We start from the raw sequence: 24,125 nt of genomic DNA, 5'->3' as shown, positions 1-24,125 counted from the left end.
GTAATACTTCAATTTCCTTTAAAAGTTTTTGTTTTATATTTTGAATTGTCTTTCCTACTCATTAAATGTAATAACTTTAACATTTTATGAGTGTTAATAAGGGATAAAGTAAAATGCAAATATAGTTTATTTTATATACATTCAGTCTTCAAATCATTCGGATTTAATAAATTATTTTGATCATAAAGGCATAATATGTCCACTATCTGTTGTGTCATCCTCGCTGCTTCATAGGAACTCATTTCATTTAATTTCTTGGTGACAGCTCTTCCCACTTTACCATATTTTGTGTTATCTAAGTTGAATGTGTCATTTTGCACACATTTAAATACCGATACTAAATTCTCTGCAATACCTCGGCAAGAAATAGTCGAATTGGTTGAATTTTTGTCAGAATATTGGTCGCTGTTATAGTCGAGTTCATTTTGAGAATCCATTTCTTCCGATGTAAATACATCCTAGAAAAAATAAGTGTACTATTAAATATAGTAACTGCCTGTGAATGTCCTACTGCTGGGCTAAGGCCTTCTCTCCTTTTATGAGGAGAAAGTTACTATTAAATATCTATAAGTAATTTAATAATGCAACATAATATTTTTTGGAAATAAAATTAATTTGAAGGTAAATAATATATTTATGAGACAATAATCTATTTATCCAGTGCATTTTACAGCAAATTTTGCTTATTGGCACAATCCACACAGATTCTACTCAATACTGCACTTAATAATTTGATAATTGCACCTACTATAAATGAGAATGGAGTTTTAACTCACCTTTTTATCTTCAATTTCTATGTTGTCTGTGCGGAGTTTAACGGCTCGATTGACTTTTCTCAGAAATTGACATGCTTCCCACAAGTGCCAGTTCACTCTATACTCCTATAATTGAAATTACTTCAATATACATTCAAATCTAAGCATATATAATTCTTAGAGTAGATTCATTGTTGTAAATAAGAGGAAAATTTGAATAATACATTATACAAATACAACAATAACAATAGTATAAAAGGGGATACAATTCAATACTATATCTTTTAATTCAATCAATCATTTACTGACCAATATGAAAAATTACAATTAATGAATAAAAATACATGATATGATATTCAATGCCATTAATCATAATGTTGAATTAAAAAGACGATGTTGAAGTATTAATGGTACTAACCTCACCATCACTTTTAGCTTGACTAGCCTTTATTTTTCTTAAATAATTAGCAAAAGTAGATCTTATATTTGTCCACCTGTCTTTTACAGCTTGGCCTGTAAATTCATTACCGTATTTCGATGCAAATTCAGCGTATGTGCGGTCCCTGTATGCAACTGAAGTGTATTTTGGGTGTTTTGGATTCCATATATTTGGTCTACGCTGTATGAACTTTACCAATTTTAGATTCATTTTTCTAGTCCAAAAAACTTTTTCTTTCGCGAATTCTGATATCATTTTTATTTATTGATCTTATAGAGTCCATGAATACATAAATAATGCTGTAACTTGTTATTTTAAAATGTTTTGGATATTTATTTAATATGTTCTTTTTAATTTATTTCGTTACTGCATTCAATAATTAATTTAAAATCAAAATATATAATAATTTGATGAAGTTTGATTTGTAAATTGTTATTTTTATTTTTTAAATTTGTTTATATATTTTGTGTTCTGTCAGTGTCAAATGTCATTTCATGATTAGACGTTCGTAAAGATATAAAAGCTCAACCGATTCATTCGAATTACAATATTAAACGACTGAGAACCATTTTAAAAGTTCGAATGCACGAAAATTATTTATATTACTTAAAATGTTTAAGAAAACGTTATTTTCATTCGTAAAATTGACGTTTAATTTATGAAGAAATTATACTATTCTTTTATCCTGTCAAATGTTACATATTGTCAGCTTATTATGTACAATTCTTTAAGTTAATAAAAGCCAAGTTTCCTTTTGGTTTTGTCTTTTATGTATCAACAATTAAATTATTGTTTTTGCTTACTTGTATTGGGTATTTCAATCAGCGGAAACAACAATTAAACATTTACCTATTTGAAAATAGGACAAAATTCAAATGTTTCAAAATCTAGAAAAACTTTTACTGCATTAAATGTGCGGAAATGTTAATTGTTAACTTTGGTTGATTTTTTTAGAAATCGATTATTTAAAAAAAATCATACGAGATTTTTTATAACTTTTTTCAATAAGTTAAATTTTAAAAAGGTAAAAAAATAATAATATTTACACTGGTATTGATTAACGAATACTATTTAAGATGTGGAATTTCGCTTTTAAATTTACGCAAAATTTTAAGTGACCAATGCACTTAAGTGTTGTTATAACAAGATAATGTAAAAATAATGTTGATAATGGTACTAAAAGTGAAAACTTCGCAGTAACATCACTGCGCGTCATTACTATTTTTTTGTACAATTATTTAGCACATTAAAAAGTGTTGCAAATGTATATATTGTCTAATAATACTTTAAGTGAGAGTATTCATTGTGTCAATAAGTTATACTTTCGATGAACTTGAAAATGTCTTACGGTTTTAGCTTGGCAGTGAAAGTGTTAACCTGCGTACGATGGTAAGGGGATCCGATAATCTTTTGGAACCGATCCACCCGGTTATAGTGGGGGGTAACGTCGGCAAACTCGTGAAACTTGAAACGTTATTATTTGTTTGTTAGTGTCGTTTTGCTCGTGGTTTGCTAATGCGTTATTTTACAGATTTATGGCTGTGAAAGTATTTCAGTGATAAGAGTATTATTAGATTCGAATAATAACTATAAAAGAGAGTTAAAATTATGAAATATATACGAACACCTTTATACTTATATACATAAGCATAATCTGCTAAAATCTTATTACACTTTTGCTTTGCCAGTATTGAATAATATTTTTTTCAGAAACTACCTAGCTATATACCTATTTTGACATAGTTCCGTCCCATTCTGTTTATTGGCCCGCGGACTATAAAGCCGGCTCTACATTCGGAATCGTGGCCGCGAACTATATCCGTGAATCGAGCGCTAAAAACATAGTCAGCTAAGCTCGCAATGCTTCCTCCACTCCATTTGTCGGGATTAAAACCGACAACAATCTGGGAACAACGCGAAGCGTGAACGCGAAGCTGCGAAACAATCTACACTTACGTATTACGGCCTTCGCGCGCTCTCTCGCCTCGAGCGGGCGTAACAGAAATCACTTAAAAGACTAAAATCGTTTGTTAAATAAAAAAGATATTCGTAATTTAAATAATTTCTTATATGTTCTAATGTATACTAATGTATACTTCTGGCGTAATGTACATTGTATCGAAAATGCTCTTAAATAAACTAAGCAGAATTACTCTTTTTCAAAAATAATACAGAATAATACAGAATTAATCGCAGTAGCTCTAACTTATATTTATACGCCTCGTCCATTGGGCAACGAGAATCATGACCTATCGCAACAATAGACAAATTAATATTGACATCAACTATCGATATAGCAAATGTTTTTAATTCAATTAAAATTAACGTTTCCAAAATGCGAAATTCTAAAGTAGATCTAAACATATTCAAAATCAAAATACCTGTACGCACTTTCCTTAAGTCAAATTATATGAAAAGTAATTTGGTAGTTATCTCTTATTTATTAATGATTATCAGGGTATATATTCTGCATGAAAAAGAAAAGAAATGCAGAGATGGTTTAGTGGTTAGAACGCGTCAATCTTAACCGATGATCGTTGGTTCAAGCCCGGGCAAGCACCACTGAAATTTCATTGCATTGCATTGCTTAATTTGTGTATATAATTCATCTGGTGCTTGACGGTGAAGGAAAACATCGTGAGAAAAACCTGCATGTGTTTAATTTCACCGAAATTCTGCCATATGTGTATTCCACCACGCTGCTCCAGTGCAACCCGCATTGGAGAAGCTCTAAACCTTCTCCTCAAGAAAGAAGGGAAGGCCTTAGCCCAGCAGTGGGACAATCACAGGCTGTTACTTTAGTTTATGAAAAAGAAAGGGGGGGGGTGCGAGATTACCTCCACCCCCCGAAGAGCTTCACCAAGCCACGAACGGAGAACAGCACGGGGCCGCGAATGCGTTATTTCGACAAGATCCCGCAGCCTCCGATCCGTGCCGAGGACGGCCATCGGACGGCCGAGGAGAGAAGAGGAAATATTATGTCCATATAAGGCACCTTACACCTGCACTGACCTCTAAACTTGTTATTTTATGTTCCGGAATGTATTTCCCAGAGTAAATAAATAAAAAATATTATTCAATTTCTTATTTAAATTTTATCGAAGTGCCAAACGTTGACCTACTTGTGAATCTGTGAGTATATAAGCAAAAGCACATAACGGCATTATAGCATTTTATATTCTGTATGATATCTCATTTGAATTTATAAATTTAAGCACGACCCGAACACTTGAGTAAGCGGCATATCCATTGATAGAAAAAAAACTTACAAATTAAAAGGTCAATAACACCTTGCAATTGTTTTTGTAACAATTATATTATTTATTAAGTTTATTTTTATTTTATAGAATAGTTAGGAGGCGAGTACATGGGCCACCTGATGGTAAGTGGTCACCACCGTCTATTAATGCCATTGGCATTGGCAATGTCACATTTGGAACTAAGAATTTATGTCTCTTGTTCCTGTAATTAAACTGGCTCACTCACCCTTCAAACCGGAACGCAACAATACATACAAATACTAGTGCCCTGCGGTTTAATCCGCGTTAAATTTTGTATTATAGAATAATAATTTACCCTGACACGTAATAATATTAACGGAAGGAAAGTAATGCTTTTTATATCAAAGGGAAATTTGAATAAATTATTGAAAATATAGATTTTAGTAATTATAGTTACATAATTAACGGTTAGCATAAATGTGAACTTGATGTTGTTTTGATTAAATAAAAACTTAATGGGATACAACAATCCAAATTATTTAGATTTGTAATTTTTACGAGTTTTGAAGTTTACCTCGAATAAACAGACAGACAAAAAAATAATAATAAAGAAATGGTTTGTTCCGGTTTTGGTTAATTGCAAATAAATATTAAACCAATTATGGAACAAAATAAAATGTTTGAATGAGTGCAAATGCATAATATATTACACGATTTAACTTTAAAAGTCAAATATTTCTATTTTTAATATACGCCTTATTGAATATTTACCAAATATCTTTTAATTGATTTGGTTCACCACCATGCGTTTTTGTTTATTTTTGTTATTTTTATATTATTTTTTTACAACCATCATTTTATAGTTATAGTTTATTACCTATTTATTTTACTATATCAGAGATACTTTAAACTTTATTAGGTCTATAATAGTAATTTCTCATTTTAAGTGAATTTTTGTATTCTTTATGACAAAATCTCCGAGCCTTTAAGCCGAAACCGAACTACATCACAGACCAACATTTCGATATTATATATTTGTATAGTTAATACAACTTATAATTCAGCAGACCTTATTCGTCTTTATAACATTGTTTCAACTTATCTATTTATATAAATGTACATAATATATATCGTGTTCTTGTAAATATATCTATACCAATAATTGAGGAGACAATTTTTTGTAATGTCTCACTGAAAAAACTACTAAGCCCATATAAATAAAACTTATAGCAGAAGATCCCGCGCTTTTCGGAGAAGATTTTAGTATATAATTATATAACTTTTTATATAAGAATTATATATAATTAATTATGTAAGAAGTTGCGTTTTCAGTTTCACGTGCTTTAAATTTAGAATATCGACGTGATCAGTTCATGATCTTGTTAATATATTAATATGAATTGAAATGTTTATTTAAAAATGTACTAACACAATACAGTAGAGGCATTAATTTACTTCCAGCGCAAAATGAGAACATATTGCAAATAACTGTAATTAAAAAGCGCTATCGCGAAAATAAAAAAGAGAATGGATGCGAGATCGACGTCCGTGACAGCGATACAGTGAGCAACGGTAAATGTGCGATCTCTGAGTCGACTTGAGCACAGCTGTCCAGTCGTCGATGCGGCCTTAACCGCCATGGGTCGCTCGCTTCACGCTCTATCAGCGTATAGCCGTCCGTTCGTTGCGAAAAACTCCCGCCAAGCAACAACAGGATGTCCGTTTTCAAAGCGACAACGCTCCCAAATCGCTCCAGCCGCATCTCTAAATGAAGAGATATTCGCAAATGCGAAACCCTACTCCGCAGTCCCAGGGCCCAAACCCATTCCCCTGCTTGGGAATACGTGGCGAATGGTGCCTGTTATCGGGCAGTTCGATATTTCGGAATTCGCGAAAGTTACGAAGTTGTTCTTAGAAAGGTACGGTCGAATCGTTCGGTTAGGGGGTTTGATCGGGCGACCGGACTTGTTGTTTGTGTATGATGCAGATGAGATCGAGAGAATGTATAGGCGGGAAGGGCCCACGCCCTTCAGACCAGCTATGCCGTGTCTTGTGAAATATAAATCGGAAGTGCGAAAGGATTTCTTCGGTGACCTGCCTGGTGTGGTTGGCGTGTGAGTTAATCTTATTAACATTTTTGGTATATTTTATTGTATCTTTAACTTTTTCTTTATTCTGTTAAAATGTCAACCTTAACTAGGTTAAGTTTCTTAGCGGTGTATTTTACATAATTTGTAATAATTATTCAAATTTACTTATTGCGTTATGAATTAAAATCTTTCGACTTTAATATTGCGATCTTACAAAAGTGGCGATGGCTATACATTCTATTTACCTAGTATTTTGTATATATCAATATAACTACAGTAACAATATTGGTAGCAGTTTTATTTATATTTTTTATGAAATATATTATACAAAATTGTGTGTGATTAATTGAACAATTACTTTATAAAAAAACAATATAATGAAAAGTCGTTTCCGTTACAATATTCTCAAGCGAAGAGTAAAGAATAGATTTCACATACATTTCCCACTAATCGATCGACTCTACTTTTCTTAGAACTATATATAATTATGTAGACTTATTTTTCTCTTTAGCGTTTCTTTGGTACTCGGTAAACAGACGGTCAACAAGACTATTTCAAATTCATTATTCTTTTCAACATAAAAACTTAATCGCATTTAAAATGAAAGTTGTTGCAAATATTTTTAGGTCAAAATGTCAATAAACTTTATAATTTGTTTACATACTTTAAATATGGTCTCGGTATATAAATATGACTGCGCTGAGACCAAGGCCTTTCGTTGTACGAATAATGTATTTAAAAAAAAAAGTGTAGCTTAATTTAAATTGGCTTATGGCTGAATATATATAATATATCGTGAATCTTAACCCATGATCGTGGGTTCAAACCCGGGCAAGCACCACTGAATTTTCATGTGCTTAATTTGTGATTATAATTCATCTCGTGCTTAACGGTGAAGGAAAACATCGTGAGGAAACCTGCATGTGTCTAATTTCACTGAAGTTCTGCCACATGTGAATTCTACCAACCCGCATTGGAGCAGCGTGGTGGAATAAGCTCCAAACCTTCTCCTCAAAAAGAGCAGCAGTGGGAAATTCACAGGCTGTTACGGTTACGGTTATGGCTGAATATGGCTTCACCCGCATCTTAAGGGGGTGGTTGATAGACGTTAGGTATGAATAACAGTATGTCCTTTTTGCAGTTCAAGCTTGTTATTGTAATCGTTAATCATTAATCTGATTAAATTTTTCCCAAGCCTGCATGTAAGTGACTATTCAAATATTTTTTACACAAGATCATCAATGACACAGCAAGATTCGAGAATTGCCTTGAACTGTTACACAATATTTTTTTTCCATAAAATAAATAACTCAGATTAATTTTATTTATTAGTTCCAATCCAGGCCAAAAACCTAATTTCCTTTTAAAGCAAGGATATACTTGGAATATCCTCATTTAAGTTATACTGATTTCCCTTTTCTTGGTTCTTGGTCATCGGAAAACTTAAAAAAAACATATATGCCGTAACGTATTTCCACTTCGTTTTTAAAATAATTAAAAGCAATTAGATGTGAAAGAAATATGTATTAAGAATTTCTTATTAACAGCTTTTTTTTCTTAAGCTATCTATTGTCACTGTATTTTTTATTTACATCGGAATATTAAGTAACACAATAATATAATGGAACCTTCGATTTCTTTCATAATCAATACACGCACATTGCGATCCAATTTATTTGTCTCTGTCGCCATCTCTTAAAAAGTAGGTTTGGATCCTTTTATTTAAAGAATACTAGCAATATCAATTTTTAAGGAATTACTAATTTTCCTGTTTGCCATATTAACCAATGAGAGTCATGAATATAAAAAATAATAATTTGGTCGGATAATTAAAAAAAAAACTGGACATTAGCAACCTCCAAGAATAACCTCATAAATCACGTCATAAGTACACAATGTTTTAATTAAAATCGGTCAAGTCACACAACGGAATTTTACATTTTATTTTTACATTTTATTACATTTCTACTGGTGGTAGGGCTTTTTGCAAGCTCGTCTGGGTAGGTACCACCCACTCATCAGATATTCTACCGCAAAACAGCAATACTTGATATTGTTGTGTTCCGGTTTGAAGGGTGAGTGAGTCAGTGTAATTACAGGCACAAGGGACATAAAATCTTAGTTCCCAAGGTTGGTGGTTGACATTTCTTACAATGCCAATGTCTAAGGGCGTTTGGTGACCACTTACCATCAGGTGGCCCATATGCTCGTCCACCTTCCTATTCTATAAAAAAAAAGAACATTTAATTATTTATGTCATAGAGATTCTAACTATATACACTAACAGAACAGTAACAGCCTGTTAATGTCCCACTGCTGGGCTAAGGCCTCCTCTCCCTTTTGAGGAGAAGGTTTGGAGCTTATTCCTATACTATATATTTATAGTTAAATAATAACGTTATGTATATTAACAATTAAATAATTAAGAATAAATAAAACTCATTATTTGATAGAAATTAACAAAATTGTTTAATAATCACTAAGTCTGTACTTAAGACTAGGTTCATTACAAAATCTATTGCGTGACAGTCCACTGCCTAGGTCTAAGTTACGTCCTCGGGTTATATTACGCACATGACATAGCATATACTTACTAAGACCAAGGTACAAGATTTAACCTAGATATAACAATAAGTTAAGATACTAAGTTACTTCGGATGTACTAAAATTTATTGGAATTTTTAAGGTCATATATGAAGTGGTTGTATTATTTACTCTATGACTTTTGTATTGTTTGCTTAGCAATTGACTATTTACTTGTTAATTATGACATAGTTATCTGGCAGTAATCCTACTAACACGTAGCTTGTGGCGTTCTGTAATTACCAATCAAAGATATTAAGATGAAATCATAGACAATTTAGTACTTTTAATAACTTGATATATTCCTAACAGTGATTTCTATTGTTTGAATTTTGACTTTTAAATGATTGAATTATGTTATATTGATTACTTAATAATAAGTAATCACAACTGCTAATAGCCATTCGTATTGTAAGAAAAATTAACTACTAGTTTCATTGGCGATGTAAGGGATGGTTAAAATTTCTTACAATGCGATTGGCATGTGTCTATGGCTGGTGGTGACCACTTAGTATCAAGTGGCCGACATTTGCCAGTACGCTTATCTATAATATAAAAAAATATTTAACACGTGAAAGCGTAACAAGCAAACAAACATACGTTTGCATTTATAATAATAATAAGGATATAATATACAAGTTATATATTTGTAACTCATCTTGTGCTCAACGGTGAAGGAAGACATCGTGAGGAAACTTGCTGGTATGGAATGGAAATCTATAACACGTGAATCTACCAATCAGTATTGAAACAGCGTGGTGTAATAAGCTCCAAAACTTTTTCTGAAAAAAGATGCCTTTGACCAGCAGTGGGATATTTGTTGACTATTTAGTTTGTTTAACGATCAACAAAACAATAATAAAACAAGAGCGTGAATCTCACGCCTGTCACCTCAATAATCTTAAAAAGCGTGTAAAACTGTGAAACGCGGCCATTTATATAATACTTTTATATACTTAAACCTTTGAAACGCCCTGCATTTTCTGGCATAAGTTTTACGTATATTGGTTTAGTAGTTTTGTTCAAGTAGGCATTACAAAAAAAAAGCGTTACTTTCTCTATAAAATGCCTCAAGTTAATGTTTCACGGTCGTTTTTGCAAGTTGTTAATACGAATTATTCGCACTTCGATGCTAAAACATCTGACAGTGGCGGTACATTGTCATAATGCCCCACTTTGTTCTAATCTTTAACACATCACAATGCATGACATAACAAACTTAGATCACGCATTTGAGAATTCCCAATTGATTCATTCATTTGTCAACATCACTCACAAGATTTAATAACATACTATTTTTATATAATGTATTTATTTATTTAACATTTATTATTACACGTACCAGATAATATTATAATAGAAACAGTAGATGTCAAAAGATAACAGTATATAGGACATATTTATTTCTTATCACTTGGAGAGGTTGCTTCTAGCACACCCAAAGAGGAAAAATACCTATACAAATATTATAAATGAGAAAATAACCCTGTTAGTCTATTACGCCGTGAAAACGGCTAAACCACTGTACCGATTTTGATGAAATTTTGTATGAAGCAAACGTAAAACCCAAGAATCCTCAAAGAAGAGGCTCATAGGCATTTTTAAGTGTAGTACTAGGATAAAATAAATAATATGTAGACTCGTAAAATCATACAATATTTGCTAGTTAATGGACCATAGACGTGTCTGTTTTTTGTTTAAAAACTTATCAGATATGACGTTTGCTGAAAAATTATCGTTTTCTCGCCTCTCAATTCTCTCTTCTCCCGTCTATATGCCAATTATTGTTATGGCGTTAGGTTAAACTATACACAACAATTCAGCTTGGAATGCCACGTTCACGTGAATTGGTGATACGGCTTTATGCAAGGCCGACTGGGTATGTGCCACTTATCATATACTGTAATGCCAAACATCAATACTTGTATTATTGGGTGTTCGGTTTGAAGGGGGATAGAACCAGTTTAACTAACGGCACAAGGGACATAACATTTCAGTTTCCAAAGTTGGTGGCGCATTGGCGTATCCACATCCATATGTCATAAAAAAACAAATATTTTTTTATAACGACAATGAAGAACAACAAACTATTCAACTAATATTAGGCAATAGATAAACATAAACACGGTATTCTTTCTTCTGTTCGGCTGTTTGTTATCTCGGAGCTGGAAACGATTCGGGATGTTTTATGTAAAGTATACTCGAATGAAGTATAATTTTGATATATGCACATAATAAGATATAAATATTTTGCTGTTCTGGTTTGAAGATGAGTAACCCGGTGACGTAATATTGTCGTTACTATGTGTAAATAACTTACAGTACAGTAACAGCCTGTGAATGTCCTACTGCTGGGCCTCCTGGCCTCCTCTCCCTTTTGAGGAGAAGGTATGGAGCTTATTCCACCACGTTGCTCCGTTGCGGGTTGGTGGAATACACATGTGGCAGAATTTCAGTGAGATAAGATACATGCAAGTTTCCTCACGATGTTTTCCTTCACCGTAATAAATTATAGTCACAAATTAAGCACATGAAAATTCAGTGGTGCTTGCCCGGGTTTGAACCCACGATCATCGGTTAAGATTCACGCGTTCTTACCACTGTCCCAGGATATTACCGTATATAAAGCACGAGATAAATTGTAATCACAAATTAAGCAATTTGTTGAAATGAAATTTCAATGAAAATTCAGTGGTTCTTGCCCGGGTTTGAACCCACGATCATCGGTTAAGATTCACGCGTTCTTACCACTGGGCCATCTCGGCTAGGCTGATATTAATACTTAATTGAACTTTGTTTTATATTAATATTTAAATCCAGTATTTCTATAATCGTGTTCTTTCACTACGTTACTCTGTTTGTATAAAATATAAATTCAACTAGTTTCTCTTAAGCGGAAAAACGTGAAAGAATTTTTAATAAGACAGCGGATATTCCTCAGATGTTAATTTAGTATCAACCTTATGTTTAAAGATATAAGACTCATAATCATTAATTTTTACGTTTCATCATATAACGAAATGTGGTCAAAACCGGTTTAAATTCGTCACAGCCTTATTTTCTCAATACTATCGTACCCTCTTTTTAAGTTTTTTTTAGGAAATTTAAGAAATATGCATAAAGTTTTCTATATGCGGAATAAGACGTACAATAACATTAATAATATGTAAAACAAATAAATTTACAAATAAAAATATATTTTTTCGGTGTTATTATGTATCTACTGACATACATAATTATATTGTACTATATTATATTTATTTATTGGTACCAATTTCATGATGTATATATTAACAGTATATTATCATAGTAAATAATGATTATTAATGTATCTATAATTATGTGACACACTTGGGAAGTAGGGCGAAGCGAAAGCACCTTGTCTATGTTAGCGTAGCGTGTGACGTGATCTGCATACACACTCGAATTTAATCTCCCGTCACTGTTTCCGGTAATTTTGTAGAATACAAAAGGCTCTATAAAATCGCTTCGCGTTTATTTTGTGTCAAATACAGTTTGTAATAGATTATTTTTTATGGGTTAAGTTACAAATATTTGATTTTTTATTTTTAATTACAATTGTGACGTTTTTATGTACTAATCTTGAAGAGCCTTTGTTCAAATAAATTCTTTGCTAAAGTAAAGTAAAGTTAGGTAAATATTTCTTTGGTTAAATGTGATAATAGATGTAAGACGTTAATAAACTAAGCACACGAATACCCTTACCAACGTGAAAATTTTCTTAAATAAATATCTTGTTCATTATAATATTAGTAAGACTTATTAAGTTAATGTATGCTATGATAATGATTTTTTTGTATAATAATTGGTATTATAAAAATATCAACGATCATTTACATTGCCAATGCACAACGACCTTGAACTAAGATGTTGTGTGTCTCTTGCCTGTAATTACACTGGCTCACTCACCCTTCAAAATGGAACAAGACAACGCTAAGTTTTGTTGTTTGGCGGTAGAATATGTGATTAGTGGGTGATATTTTCGCAAACGGCTTGTACAAAACCTTAACACTAGATAAATAATACAGCGAAATCGTATCTTAAATTATATTAATATGCTAAAGGCCTCCTCTCCTCATTTTGAGGAAAAGGTTTGGAGCTTATTCCAAAGTTCTAAAGTCATCGTTTCAAATATTTATCATAAAACACGAATACATATTCACGCTGTGTGTGCTCGTTTAAAATCAAACATATAAATGCGAACATTATAAAGCTTCACACTGTTTTCTATGATCCTTTGGACTTCACGATGATGATTGAACGTTGGCTGTTCAACATATTAAATCTGGGTATTTACAGACCTTAGTATTATAAATGAGAAGAATGTGTATAAAAAATGACGTATGTAGACAGATAAAAGTTAAATATTATATAGGCAAGTGGAACAGACAGGTTCAAATTCGCTCTGGGTTGGTAGTTGGCCGTTTTTCTATTGTAATATAATATATAGTTATTGGAAATGATCAAGGTGTAATATAAAGTTTTTTCTAGGTAGTCTGCTATGTTTTTATACTTAAAGTAGGTAGGTAGACTGCCAATGAACCACCCATTGTAACGATCCCACCAAGCTTGGGAATTAAAATGTTAAGTCCCTTGTGAGTGTAGTTGCACTGGCTCAATCGCCCGTCAAATCCGAACACAACGATGCGAAGTATTGCTATTAGCGGTGGAATATGTGACCAGTGTGTGATACCTACCCAGACCATCAACACCAAGTGTAAAAATAATTGCAGGCACGCCTTTAATTAAATCGCGAAGATATGAATTGAATTAACAGTACAAGTAATACTTGGGGATCCTCTTAATATTAAATATTAGTTGTGCATTCTGTAGCTAAGCGTTTCGTATCTCACTCTTGAAATGTTGAAAACCGTTTTACAGTAACACGCCTTTTGATATTTTAGGATACAGGATATAATTATATTAAGCGTTATAATTGTCACAGTCAGTCAGTTCTGCGGTGACTTAAGTATGTACAGTTTGTACATACTAAGCACTACAGTCTTTAGAATGAATATCATTATAAGTTTTGCAAACACTAAACATCGCAAACACACTTTGGCTCGTATAACATTTGTTTGTTCAAATTACATGAATATGATCTTTAGTTTAAGTTGAGCGACAAATATGGATAAAGTAAAATTTGAAGGGGACGTATGAATTTTTAAAATAAAACCAATATTAACAAGTTACGGAGTTTCTTGTGAATTTCTTTTTATAATTTATCTCATGATCTCGATGAAAGAAGACATCTTGAGAAAATCTGCATGTGTCTGATAATATTTTGCCACATGTGTATCCAACTAATTCACATTGGAGCAGCGTGGTGGAATAAGCTCTAACACCACAAGGAGAAAGGAGGTTTTTGCCCAGCATTGGGATATATACAAGTTTTCTATGTCTTGTTACGCAATCACGTTTGAACAACTGGGCGCAAAGCAAACAGTCGGGTTTTGTACAGGTTTATCTGGGTGGGTACCATATATTACCAATTATTCTAATAACAAATAATTAGTGTAATTACGAGCAAGACGGATATATCATAGCAGTTCCATTATATTACAGACGATATATATATTTATACATCTTGTAGCACAAGTATATATAAGTTTCAATTTGTTCGTCTGCCTTACTATAATAAAAACAAAACTTTACCACTTTAAACGTTTTTAAACATAGACATTATTATAAACACATAAACAAATGAATATGTAGCCGCTAGACAACCAAGGTAGTTGGCCTATAACAGTTTCATTAAATAGATATTAATTTAAAAACAAGATGTTTGTGTTTTTTTTTAAAGATAATAATATCACATCACAATCTGGCTCGCGTAAGTCAGTAGAGCATTGTTGCATTGTCTCACGAACAGACAGACTACCAATCGTGTTAAAGCTATTTCTATTTTCATTCCGAGTGCGATTTCTTCATAGCAATGCGAATGGTATACATATTAATATTATTATTTTGTAAACAAATATAATGTAATGCATTCACAAGAGTGGAAGAACAAATGATCTTTTATGTCGATTGCGTTTGTTAATATATATTTCCTTATATTATTTTATTTATAAAAAAAGCCGAGATGGCCTAGTGGTTAGAACGCGTGAATCTTAACCGATGATCGTGGGCTCAAACCCGGGCAAGCACCACTGAATTTTCATGTGCTTAATTTTTGATTATAATTCAACTCGTGCTTTACGGTGAAGGAAAACATCGTGAGGAAACCTGCATGTGTCTAATTTCACTGAAATTCTGCCACATGTGTATTCCACCAACCCGCATTGGAGCAGCGTGGTGGAATAAGCTCCAAACCTTCTCCTCAAAAAGAGGAGAGGAGTCCTTTAGCCCAGCAGTGGGACATTCACAGGCTGTTACGGTATATATTGAAATACATAGATATTAGACGTTTGTTCGGCTTTTTGTATATTTTTTTTGTAATTTTGCATGTTTGCTTTATTTAACTGATTATAGTATATAAATGTACTCTCTATACTATAGATGAAGAAACTGTTGTCAGACAGTCTGGCCTTTGATGTTTTTTTTACTCTGGAATAAAAATAAAACAATGAATTTTATTAATGTTATAATTATCTTTATATACTCGCTTATATAATGACGAGCCGGTTGGCGTTGTTGGTAGATACTTGCCTTTCACGCCGAAGGTTGTGGGTTCGATTCCCACCCAGGACAGACATTTGTGTGCATTAACATCTCTGTTTGTCTTGAGTCTGGGTGTAATTATCTATATAAGTATGTATTTACAAAAGAAAAGTAGTATGTGTAGTATATCAGTTGTCTAGTTTCCATAGCACAAGCTTTGTACAAGCTTAATTTGGGATCAGATGGCCGTGTGTGTGTACTAATTTAGAGTGCGGACTCGCTTGTCTACATTTCAGTTTATTCGGTATTCTCATATCATCATTTTATAGGCGTCCATTGTCGTAGATATATTGTGTCATTATTAGCTATTAAACATAAAAAGTTTTAACAAAATCGGTTCAGCTGTTCTTGTGAAGTTCTCAATTAAACTGACAATATTTCGTTTTAGAATGACATAATAACTTAGAGTATTTTGTTGAACAATATTCGCGTTTTATAGCTTTATTCTTAGATTGCATGTTGTAATTAAACCTTGGTCGTAAAGTGTATATGATGAGCCTTTGTCGCGAGCGGGTTTCTTTGACCATGAGTATTGCGAAATATATGTTATTATGACTTAACTATTTATATTTTTAATTTTAACTATATAACTTGTTTATTGTTATAAATAGTTTTACGTTCGTGTCTGTCTGTTGTCTAGGAGACTAACGATATTCTCAACGATAACTTCTCTTTATACTCTACTTTTATGAATTTTTGTATAATATTTTAATGTTTTAGAATATTTCGATGACGTAACTCTTTCTTTAGTAATTGTAATAATGCTTTATATTACTGCCTGTTGCACAGAAGAATATGAGGATATGGCTCGAAATAGTTGTGTTATATATCTGGAACCTTCTGCAATCTTGGAAAATGCCTGAAATACACTACATCTTCTGGTTTAAGCTTTGTGTGTAGGTTAGGAAGTCTTCAGCCTGGCATTAATAAAAATACATCCCCCATTCATTAGTTTATTATTTAGTTATTCATTAGTATTAATATATAATTATGGTGATGATTGAATTTTACATTATATACTACATTCTAGGTGTAATATATTTTTACTGTGATTATCTGTGTTTTTTTTGTATGTATAAAAAGTTTTCAATAAATAAATAAATTGCAGTCACGGCGATAAATGGAGGCAGTTTCGTTCGAAAGTGCAGAGGCCGATACTACAGCCGCAGACAGTTAAAAAATACGTGGCACCAATCGAGATGGTGACGGAAGACTTCATCACATACATGGAGAAAGCGAGAGATGAATTCGGTGATCTACCACACGAGTTCGATAACGACATACATAGATGGTCTTTGGAATGTAAGTAGAATCTTGACATTAAATAACAAAGGTTTTTTTGTTTAGGAGTTAGAAGTAAATATCTATGTTCTAGCAGATTTAATTCAAGCGGCACTTATTTCTGCAAGTTCAAATGAGATATAGCTCATTTATAGAAATTTTAATTCAATGACCAATATTATATCGTTTGGATTTGTTGGAGTTACTCAGTAGTAATAAAGTTAACTTCAGGTGATTTTTTAAGAGTATAATCATTAATCATGAGTTGAGATGGCTCAGTGGATTGAACACGTGAATCAGATAGTACTCCTATTGAAATTCCATGTGCTTAATTTATGTTTATAATTAATCTTGTGCTCAGTAGTAATAGAAAACATCGTAAGAAGCAGCAATAGACCGGATTGAAATATGTTACGTGTGTGTCAAACTCGCATTGAAGCGTGGCAGAATAAACTCCGTAACTTCTCCTCGAAAGGAGAGAAGGTTTTAGTGCAGTAGTGGAGTATTAAATAGCTTTTACTTTACTATTCTAATTTATATTAATAGGTATCGGCCGGGTGGCCCTCGACGTGCGGCTGGGCTGTCTCTCCCCAAACGTGACGACAGATTCAGAACCTCAACGCATTATTGACGCTGCTAAATATGCTCTCAGAAACGTAGCCGTACTTGAACTGAAGGCACCCTACTGGAGATACTTCCCAACTCCGCTTTGGACCAAATACGTCAATAATATGAACTTCTTCGTTGAGTGAGTACTTTATTTTATTCAGGTTAACTAAATTAATATTAATATTTTTTGCCTTGCACAACCACTCCGTGGAACTAGCTTTCGCTGGCGGCTTTTCTTACTGTTCAAGAAAAAAATCCTTTTCATTTCTTAAAGGCCACCTGCATGCAACACCGGAAAAACAGGTGGCCTTTAAGAAATGAGATATCCATAGTCATTAAAGGTCATTTTCCATCAGGTAATTCTTGCTGGTTTGCATAAACACTTTACATCACTAAAATACTCTGTCAAAATTTCTTCAAACTATTTCCTTTTAAGGAAAAATTATAATATTTTATGTGTCAATACAGTCACTTTTAATATATTTCTGGTGTTTCTTTAAATGCTGTGCGCATGATGAGTTTGGAGTTTAGCCAGACTTTAAGGAATGTTCGGATAAGATCCATGGAGCAGTTGTTTTATTCTTGTAATTATTTAAATATATATTTTATCACAGGTTATGCTCACGATATATCAATGAAGCTTTGGAACGATTGAAGAATAAGAAGGAAACATCAGAAGACGATCTTTCTTTATTGGAAAGAGTTCTAAAAAGTGAGGGAGACCCAAAGATTGCAACTATTATGGCTCTTGATCTTATACTTGTTGGAATTGATACGGTAAATAATGCTTATTTGGTTAATACTTGTAACTTAACTTAATCCAGAATGTTCCAAGCAAATTATGCATAATAGTTAAAGTAACAGTCTGTAAATGTCCCACACTCTCCTTTTATATATTTTGGAGCATATGCCATCATGCTGCGAGTTTTCTTACGATGTTTTCTTTCAGTTTCAGTCAGAAAATTTAGTGCTCACCCGGATTTTAACCTGTAATCTTCGATTAAGTTTCACGTGTTCTAACCACTGGGTCATCTCGGCTTATTTTTGCAAAATATTTACTTATTGTTGAATCTGAATAATAAGTTTTGTTCAATTGTTTTGATCAGATTAAAACTATTTTCTTAATATGTTATACCATTGGTGTAGGTGTCTCTGTATACGTTATATGTATATTTTCAAATATGTAGGCAATCTGGTAAATACTACATCGGATGGTCATCAGTCAAAGGTCATCAGGAAAGTCATCATTGCTTATAGATATTGGCGATGTATCAAATGTTAACCATTTCTTACATCGCTAATATGCCATCAAGCTTGGGATCTAGGATGTCATGTCCCTGGACAATATTATGTCTATATATGTTGTATGTAGAAGTTATAATTTTGTTGTGTGTTTTCTGTATGGAAATCAACAATGAGTAATTTAGATATTTTTTTCTAATAATTCCTTTAAGCAATTAATTCTAAGATATATATATATTTAAATATGGTGGTATGTAGGATGTAATTAATTAATCCAATTCATTTTACATAACTTTAACTGATGGTAACAAATTTTAATTGTATTTAAAATAACATTCATGACTTTTAAAAAAATGATGATAATGCAATTCCAGATATCGATGGCGGTATGTTCAATTCTATATCAAGCGGCGACAAGGCTGAAGCAACAAGATAAAATGGCGGAGGAGATAAGACGAGTACTGCCCGATCCGAGTAAACCTCTCACTTACGCTGATTTGGATAAACTGCACTACACCAAGGCCTTCGTTAGAGAAGTATTCAGGTAGTATGCTATTTATATTATAGGTTCTAAACTTAACAGCTTAAGATTTAATAAATTAAAAAATTAATAATATTAAAAAAAACATGTTTTGCTTATATAGTAGATTAGCTAATCGTCTCGACTTCGTACGGGTACATAAGAAGAGAACTGTATTTTAGATAGGATTCACGTAAAATCCGTTCTTAGTGAGCCTACGTCGGGGAAAGAGTACCTGTGACAAATTTCAAGTCATTCGGGCGGGTAGTTTAGGAGATCTCGTGATGAGTGGTATTTCGCTTATAAATATTTAGATATAGCAATAGTAGAATTGACTTATTGACACTTAAAATTTACATTGTCACGCCTATCTCTCATCTTTATAGATTTTTCCTATAATCCGTTATTCATAGCTTTTTAATCTGTTAATATCAAGCCGATGGTCGCTTCTGAATTACGCCATTACAATTCTACTGTCCGTACAAATAGGTTATAATAATAATTTTTGAATGATTTCAAGACTGAATTAAATTTAAAGTTACCACCTGTGCTGAATGTAGATTCTACTGAGAATAATCGGTATATAATATACTCGGTAGTCCTTTTAACAATTAATTTCCATAATCAATTATATATTGAGTTCTTAATAATAATAATATTCCGATGTGAGAAAGAGATTCATTTAAAAATTACAATTTCTCTTCATTTTAAAACAGCCGCTAAGCAAAATTTATAAGTAAGCCCGATAATTATTAATGCACATAATTACTTCATCAGAATAACTTTTTAATTAATTTTAAAAACAAATTTACATCAAGTAAATTGCAATAGCTGATTTGAATCATTATAATAGCATAGTTCCCTTTCAAAATATAAAATATAATATTCAAAATATACAATATGGATACCACTTATTATAAATATATTTTTATTATTAATTTTCAGAATGTACTCAACAGTCATAGGAAACGGTAGAACTCTTCAAGAAGACGATGTTATTTGCGGTTACCACATTCCGAAAGGGGTAAGAATTGAAATTGAAGTAGTCCGTAATTTACTTATATACTAATAAAAAAGTAAAGTAACTAATTGTCCCACTGCTAGGCTAAGCCTCCTCTTCTTTTGAGGATGAGTTATTTATTCCTTCACGCTGCACCAATGCGGATTAATACACGTGGCAGATTTTTGTCCAACACATGCAGGTTCCCTCACGATGTTTTCCTTCACCGCCAAGCACAATATGAATTATAAACACAATCTAAGCTTCAGTGACGCTTGTCCGGGTTTGAATTCGAAATTATAAGTCAAGATTCTCGTCTCCTAACCAATGGTCTCACGGCTCTAATACTGTAACAATAATAACTTTCCTTAAATCAAATTCGTACTTGGCTATTTACGGTCTGTTACTCTAATTTTTTACTACTTAAAGTTACTTTTTTTGCTTAAAGTACTTGCGAGTGGTAATGTTTATTAAGATTATTATTTCTTGTTTCAATTATACAGGTCCAAGTGGTATTCCCCACGATCGTTACGGGAAATATGGAGCAATTTGTCTCCAACCCTGAGGAGTTCAGACCGGAGCGATGGCTGGAGAGCACTGGCAGACTTCACTCCTTTGCTTCCTTGCCATACGGTTTTGGAGCCAGAATCTGTTTGGGGAGACGATTCGCTGATTTGGAGATTCAAGTGCTTCTGGCTAAGGTATGATATATTTATTTAAACGGTAATACTTATATTAAGATTATCACAAATTAATAAATCACAGAAATAATCACAGCACCAATATGGTACTTTAAGAAACTGGTACTGCCGGTGCTACTCGCTGAAAATTAGGTGGCTGATTAGTTCGAGTGTCCTTAAACTTTTCATATTATTATTTATATACTATTTATTTTTTGTTAATACACACACTACACATTAACAGGCTGTGAATGTCCCACTGCTGGGCTAAGGCCTCCTCTCCCTTTTTGAGGAGAAGGTTTGGAGCGTATTCCACCACGCTGCTCCAATGCGGTTGGTGGAATACATATGTGGCAGAATTTCAGTGAAATTAGACACATGCAGTTTTCCTCGCGATGTTTTCCTTCACCGTCAAGAACGAGATGAATTTTAATCACAAATAATACAATATATGGTAATGTTCGTAGATTACATTCCTAAACTAGTATCAATTTTATTGTTTGCTATAGGTTCTTAATATTTGAAAAATGTTACAGTTGCTCCGTCGGTATCGCCTGGAGTATCACCACGAGCCGCTCGACTACGCGGTCACCTTCATGTATGCGCCAGACGGTCCGTTGCGCCTCCGCATGTTAGAACGACCGGCGTAATAATGAACATGGAACATTGTTTTGAGCCATACCCTGAAAGCTTATGTAACTGTTTAATTTTTCTGGACATTTTTTAAATGTTCGTCGAGAGTGAAGACCCTTTGAAATTTATTAAATTAATTATTAATCATATGAAGCGATAATTATTCGCTTTCCCTTATCTCATTTAATTGTATTTTATTTTTTCCATCAACTTCAAAAATAATAAAAATATATATAATTAAATTATTATTTTGTGAACAGAAAATTTAAATAAAATTGAACATCATTATTTTAAAACTTCAAATTTGGATGATATATTTGTTTTACTTTTTAATTATTGCATTTACGGTTATTTTACATAAATATAATATTATGACATATATTAAGTGTATTTCTTAATTCTTTAAACATTTAAAAATAAATACACGTACAATAATATATAATACTAACAATTTAACAGATTATTATTGATAAACAACGTGTATGACAAATTATTACAGAATATTGGAAAATTGTACACATTTTTGTAAATAAATGTATTATATTCGACTGTATTTAATTTCTTAAAAACACCTACTTTTGTTTAGTTATTTACTATTGGGAACATACTTGGTCATTACAAATATAAATTACCTATATATATATATATAATATCTTTTTCTTTTTGTTTAATTATCAATCATATACAAGTATATTTTTGTAAGGTTTTCATTTTATGTAATAACCTTTCCAATTTAGCATAAAGCTTGTGTTATTAGCGGGGACAGCATTACCCAAGAGCTCAGGATCAAACCTGCGACTTATACATCGTTAGGCGCATTGTGCTATTAACGGTTTTAAATTAGTTACCAGTATGCCTGCGAAAATAAAAAAATAAAAAATATTTTATATAACCGAAGTTAAATGAGTTTTTTATGGTGTTATTTAAAAATAATAATGGTGTCTATCTGTCCGTTTTTGGCCTTGGCGGCCATTCTCAATGACTTGTCAACATCGCAGAATGTAATTATAGTGCAGAATCTGTGCCGAAATCTGTGCACAAATCTGTGATGAGGAGGGATGAAAAGCTTGTTACTAGAAGGGTGATGAGTATGAATGTTGATAGATAGGGGACGAGGGAGGCCGAAGAAAGTTGATGGATTGCGTTAGAAAGGATGTGTGTCTGAAAGGGGTAAGTACTGAGATCACGAGTGACAGTAAGAAGTGGGAGGAAAATACATGTTGTGCCGACCCCACGTAGTGGATAAGGGCAGGAAGAAGAAGAAATCTGTTCACAAAAACAAGTGCATTATCTATTCACTCCTATAATCTGATGGGACGTAAAATTCGATACGATCGGAAAGAGTTCAGAATTCAGAGGCAACGATTTTTTTAAAGATCCGATGTAAGTGTAAATTATGTACTGTTTTCTGATAATTAAATAGCTTCTTAATTGACATATTTTTTCTGTTTATTAGAAACCATTATATGATTTATATCATAATTGTGATCATATTATATTATTAGATTTCACTACGTTCTTCAATAGTGGATACAAATGCGAATGAATCTCATCTGATTATGGTTTCTTTTAGCACCAAACACGAGATATATAAACTCATGAAAGCTCGATGTCACCAGGGTTTGAACATGCAAAAATCGATTATGATTTACGCGTAACCACTAGGCTATTTCGACTAAAGAAATTTAAATGCGGACACATAAGTTTCACGTTTAATCATTATTGCAAAATAACGTTCTTAAATAAATAATATTATTTTGATTTCACAAGCAAATGTTTTTTGCTAATCCTCAACATTCAAGGGCCAAGTTGTTCACCGGTAGTCGGTTATTAATTCTTGCGACATCCTGCGACGCTAAGAATTCTAAGCGTTGAAATAACGCAAGAGCTGAATTAGGTATTTATCTTAAGCGTTGCAATTTAAGTTATTTACTCTGTGGCAAGAGCCGAGCCTTTTTACTTTACACTACGAAGCGTTATTTCGAGAGCAATGACATTTTATCATTCAACATGACTTGAATTACTAATAAGCCATTTTTTTTTTCATAAGGTCAACACAGCCCATGGTACACTGATATTTTAAGCGTTCGATGCAAGGTCACTGTACCACTAACCTTGGGAACTAAGATGTTATGTCCCTTGTATCTGCATTGTCTCATTTACCCGTCAATCTGGAATACAATAGTACTAAGTATTTATGTTTGGCGGTGGAATATGTCATGAGGCGGTGGTATCCAGACGAATTGCGCAAAACCCTACCACCGAGTAAAGTTTAAAGATCTAGATGGTACCGTAGAACACGCAATCTTCGTTTGCATACATATATGCATTGGTCGTTGTGTTTGTAAATCTTCCTGCAATTTGCAGAATATGGTCGTTATTGAAGAG

At 32.7% G+C, this 24,125-nt stretch overlaps 2 protein-coding genes across 2 annotated transcripts; one reads left to right on the top strand and one right to left on the bottom strand.

The window, feature by feature from the left end:
• Positions 1-109: 109 nt before the first annotated feature.
• LOC126776958 (uncharacterized) lies at positions 110-1,664 on the bottom strand. The gene is made up of 3 exons (XM_050499819.1): positions 1,174-1,664; positions 777-881; positions 110-458 (listed from the first exon to the last, which is right to left on the bottom strand). The coding sequence occupies exons 1-3, from the start codon at positions 1,447-1,449 to the stop codon at positions 132-134; spliced, it is 708 nt and encodes a 235-aa protein (XP_050355776.1). The 5' UTR covers positions 1,450-1,664; the 3' UTR covers positions 110-131.
• Positions 1,665-6,043: 4,379 nt separating this feature from the next.
• LOC126776965 (probable cytochrome P450 301a1, mitochondrial) lies at positions 6,044-21,943 on the top strand. The gene is made up of 8 exons (XM_050499828.1): positions 6,044-6,529; positions 16,881-17,074; positions 17,600-17,801; positions 18,277-18,439; positions 19,279-19,448; positions 20,370-20,448; positions 20,928-21,125; positions 21,641-21,943. The coding sequence occupies exons 1-8, from the start codon at positions 6,054-6,056 to the stop codon at positions 21,752-21,754; spliced, it is 1,596 nt and encodes a 531-aa protein (XP_050355785.1). The 5' UTR covers positions 6,044-6,053; the 3' UTR covers positions 21,755-21,943.
• Positions 21,944-24,125: the final 2,182 nt, after the last annotated feature.

This window comes from Nymphalis io, chromosome 21 (assembly GCF_905147045.1).
Source record: "Nymphalis io chromosome 21, ilAglIoxx1.1, whole genome shotgun sequence".
Lineage (NCBI taxonomy): Eukaryota > Metazoa > Arthropoda > Insecta > Lepidoptera > Nymphalidae > Nymphalis > Nymphalis io.
Note: the sequence above shows the minus strand (reverse complement) of the source record. Positions and strands in the feature narration are given on the sequence as shown.

Excerpts from the sequence above, each read along its gene's own strand:
- LOC126776958 (XM_050499819.1), bottom strand. The coding sequence starts at position 1,449 with ATGATATCAGAATTCGCGAAAGAAAAAGTTTTTTGGACTAGAAAAATG. Across the intron at positions 882-1,173 it reads AAGCTAAAAGTGATGGTGAG|GAGTATAGAGTGAACTGGCA; the intron begins GTTAGTACCATT and ends TTTCAATTATAG. Across the intron at positions 459-776 it reads TAGAAATTGAAGATAAAAAG|GATGTATTTACATCGGAAGA; the intron begins GTGAGTTAAAAC and ends TATTTTTTCTAG.
- LOC126776965 (XM_050499828.1), top strand. The coding sequence starts at position 6,054 with ATGGGTCGCTCGCTTCACGCTCTATCAGCGTATAGCCGTCCGTTCGTT. Across the intron at positions 17,075-17,599 it reads ACATAGATGGTCTTTGGAAT|GTATCGGCCGGGTGGCCCTC; the intron begins GTAAGTAGAATC and ends TTATATTAATAG. Across the intron at positions 17,802-18,276 it reads AATATGAACTTCTTCGTTGA|GTTATGCTCACGATATATCA; the intron begins GTGAGTACTTTA and ends ATTTTATCACAG.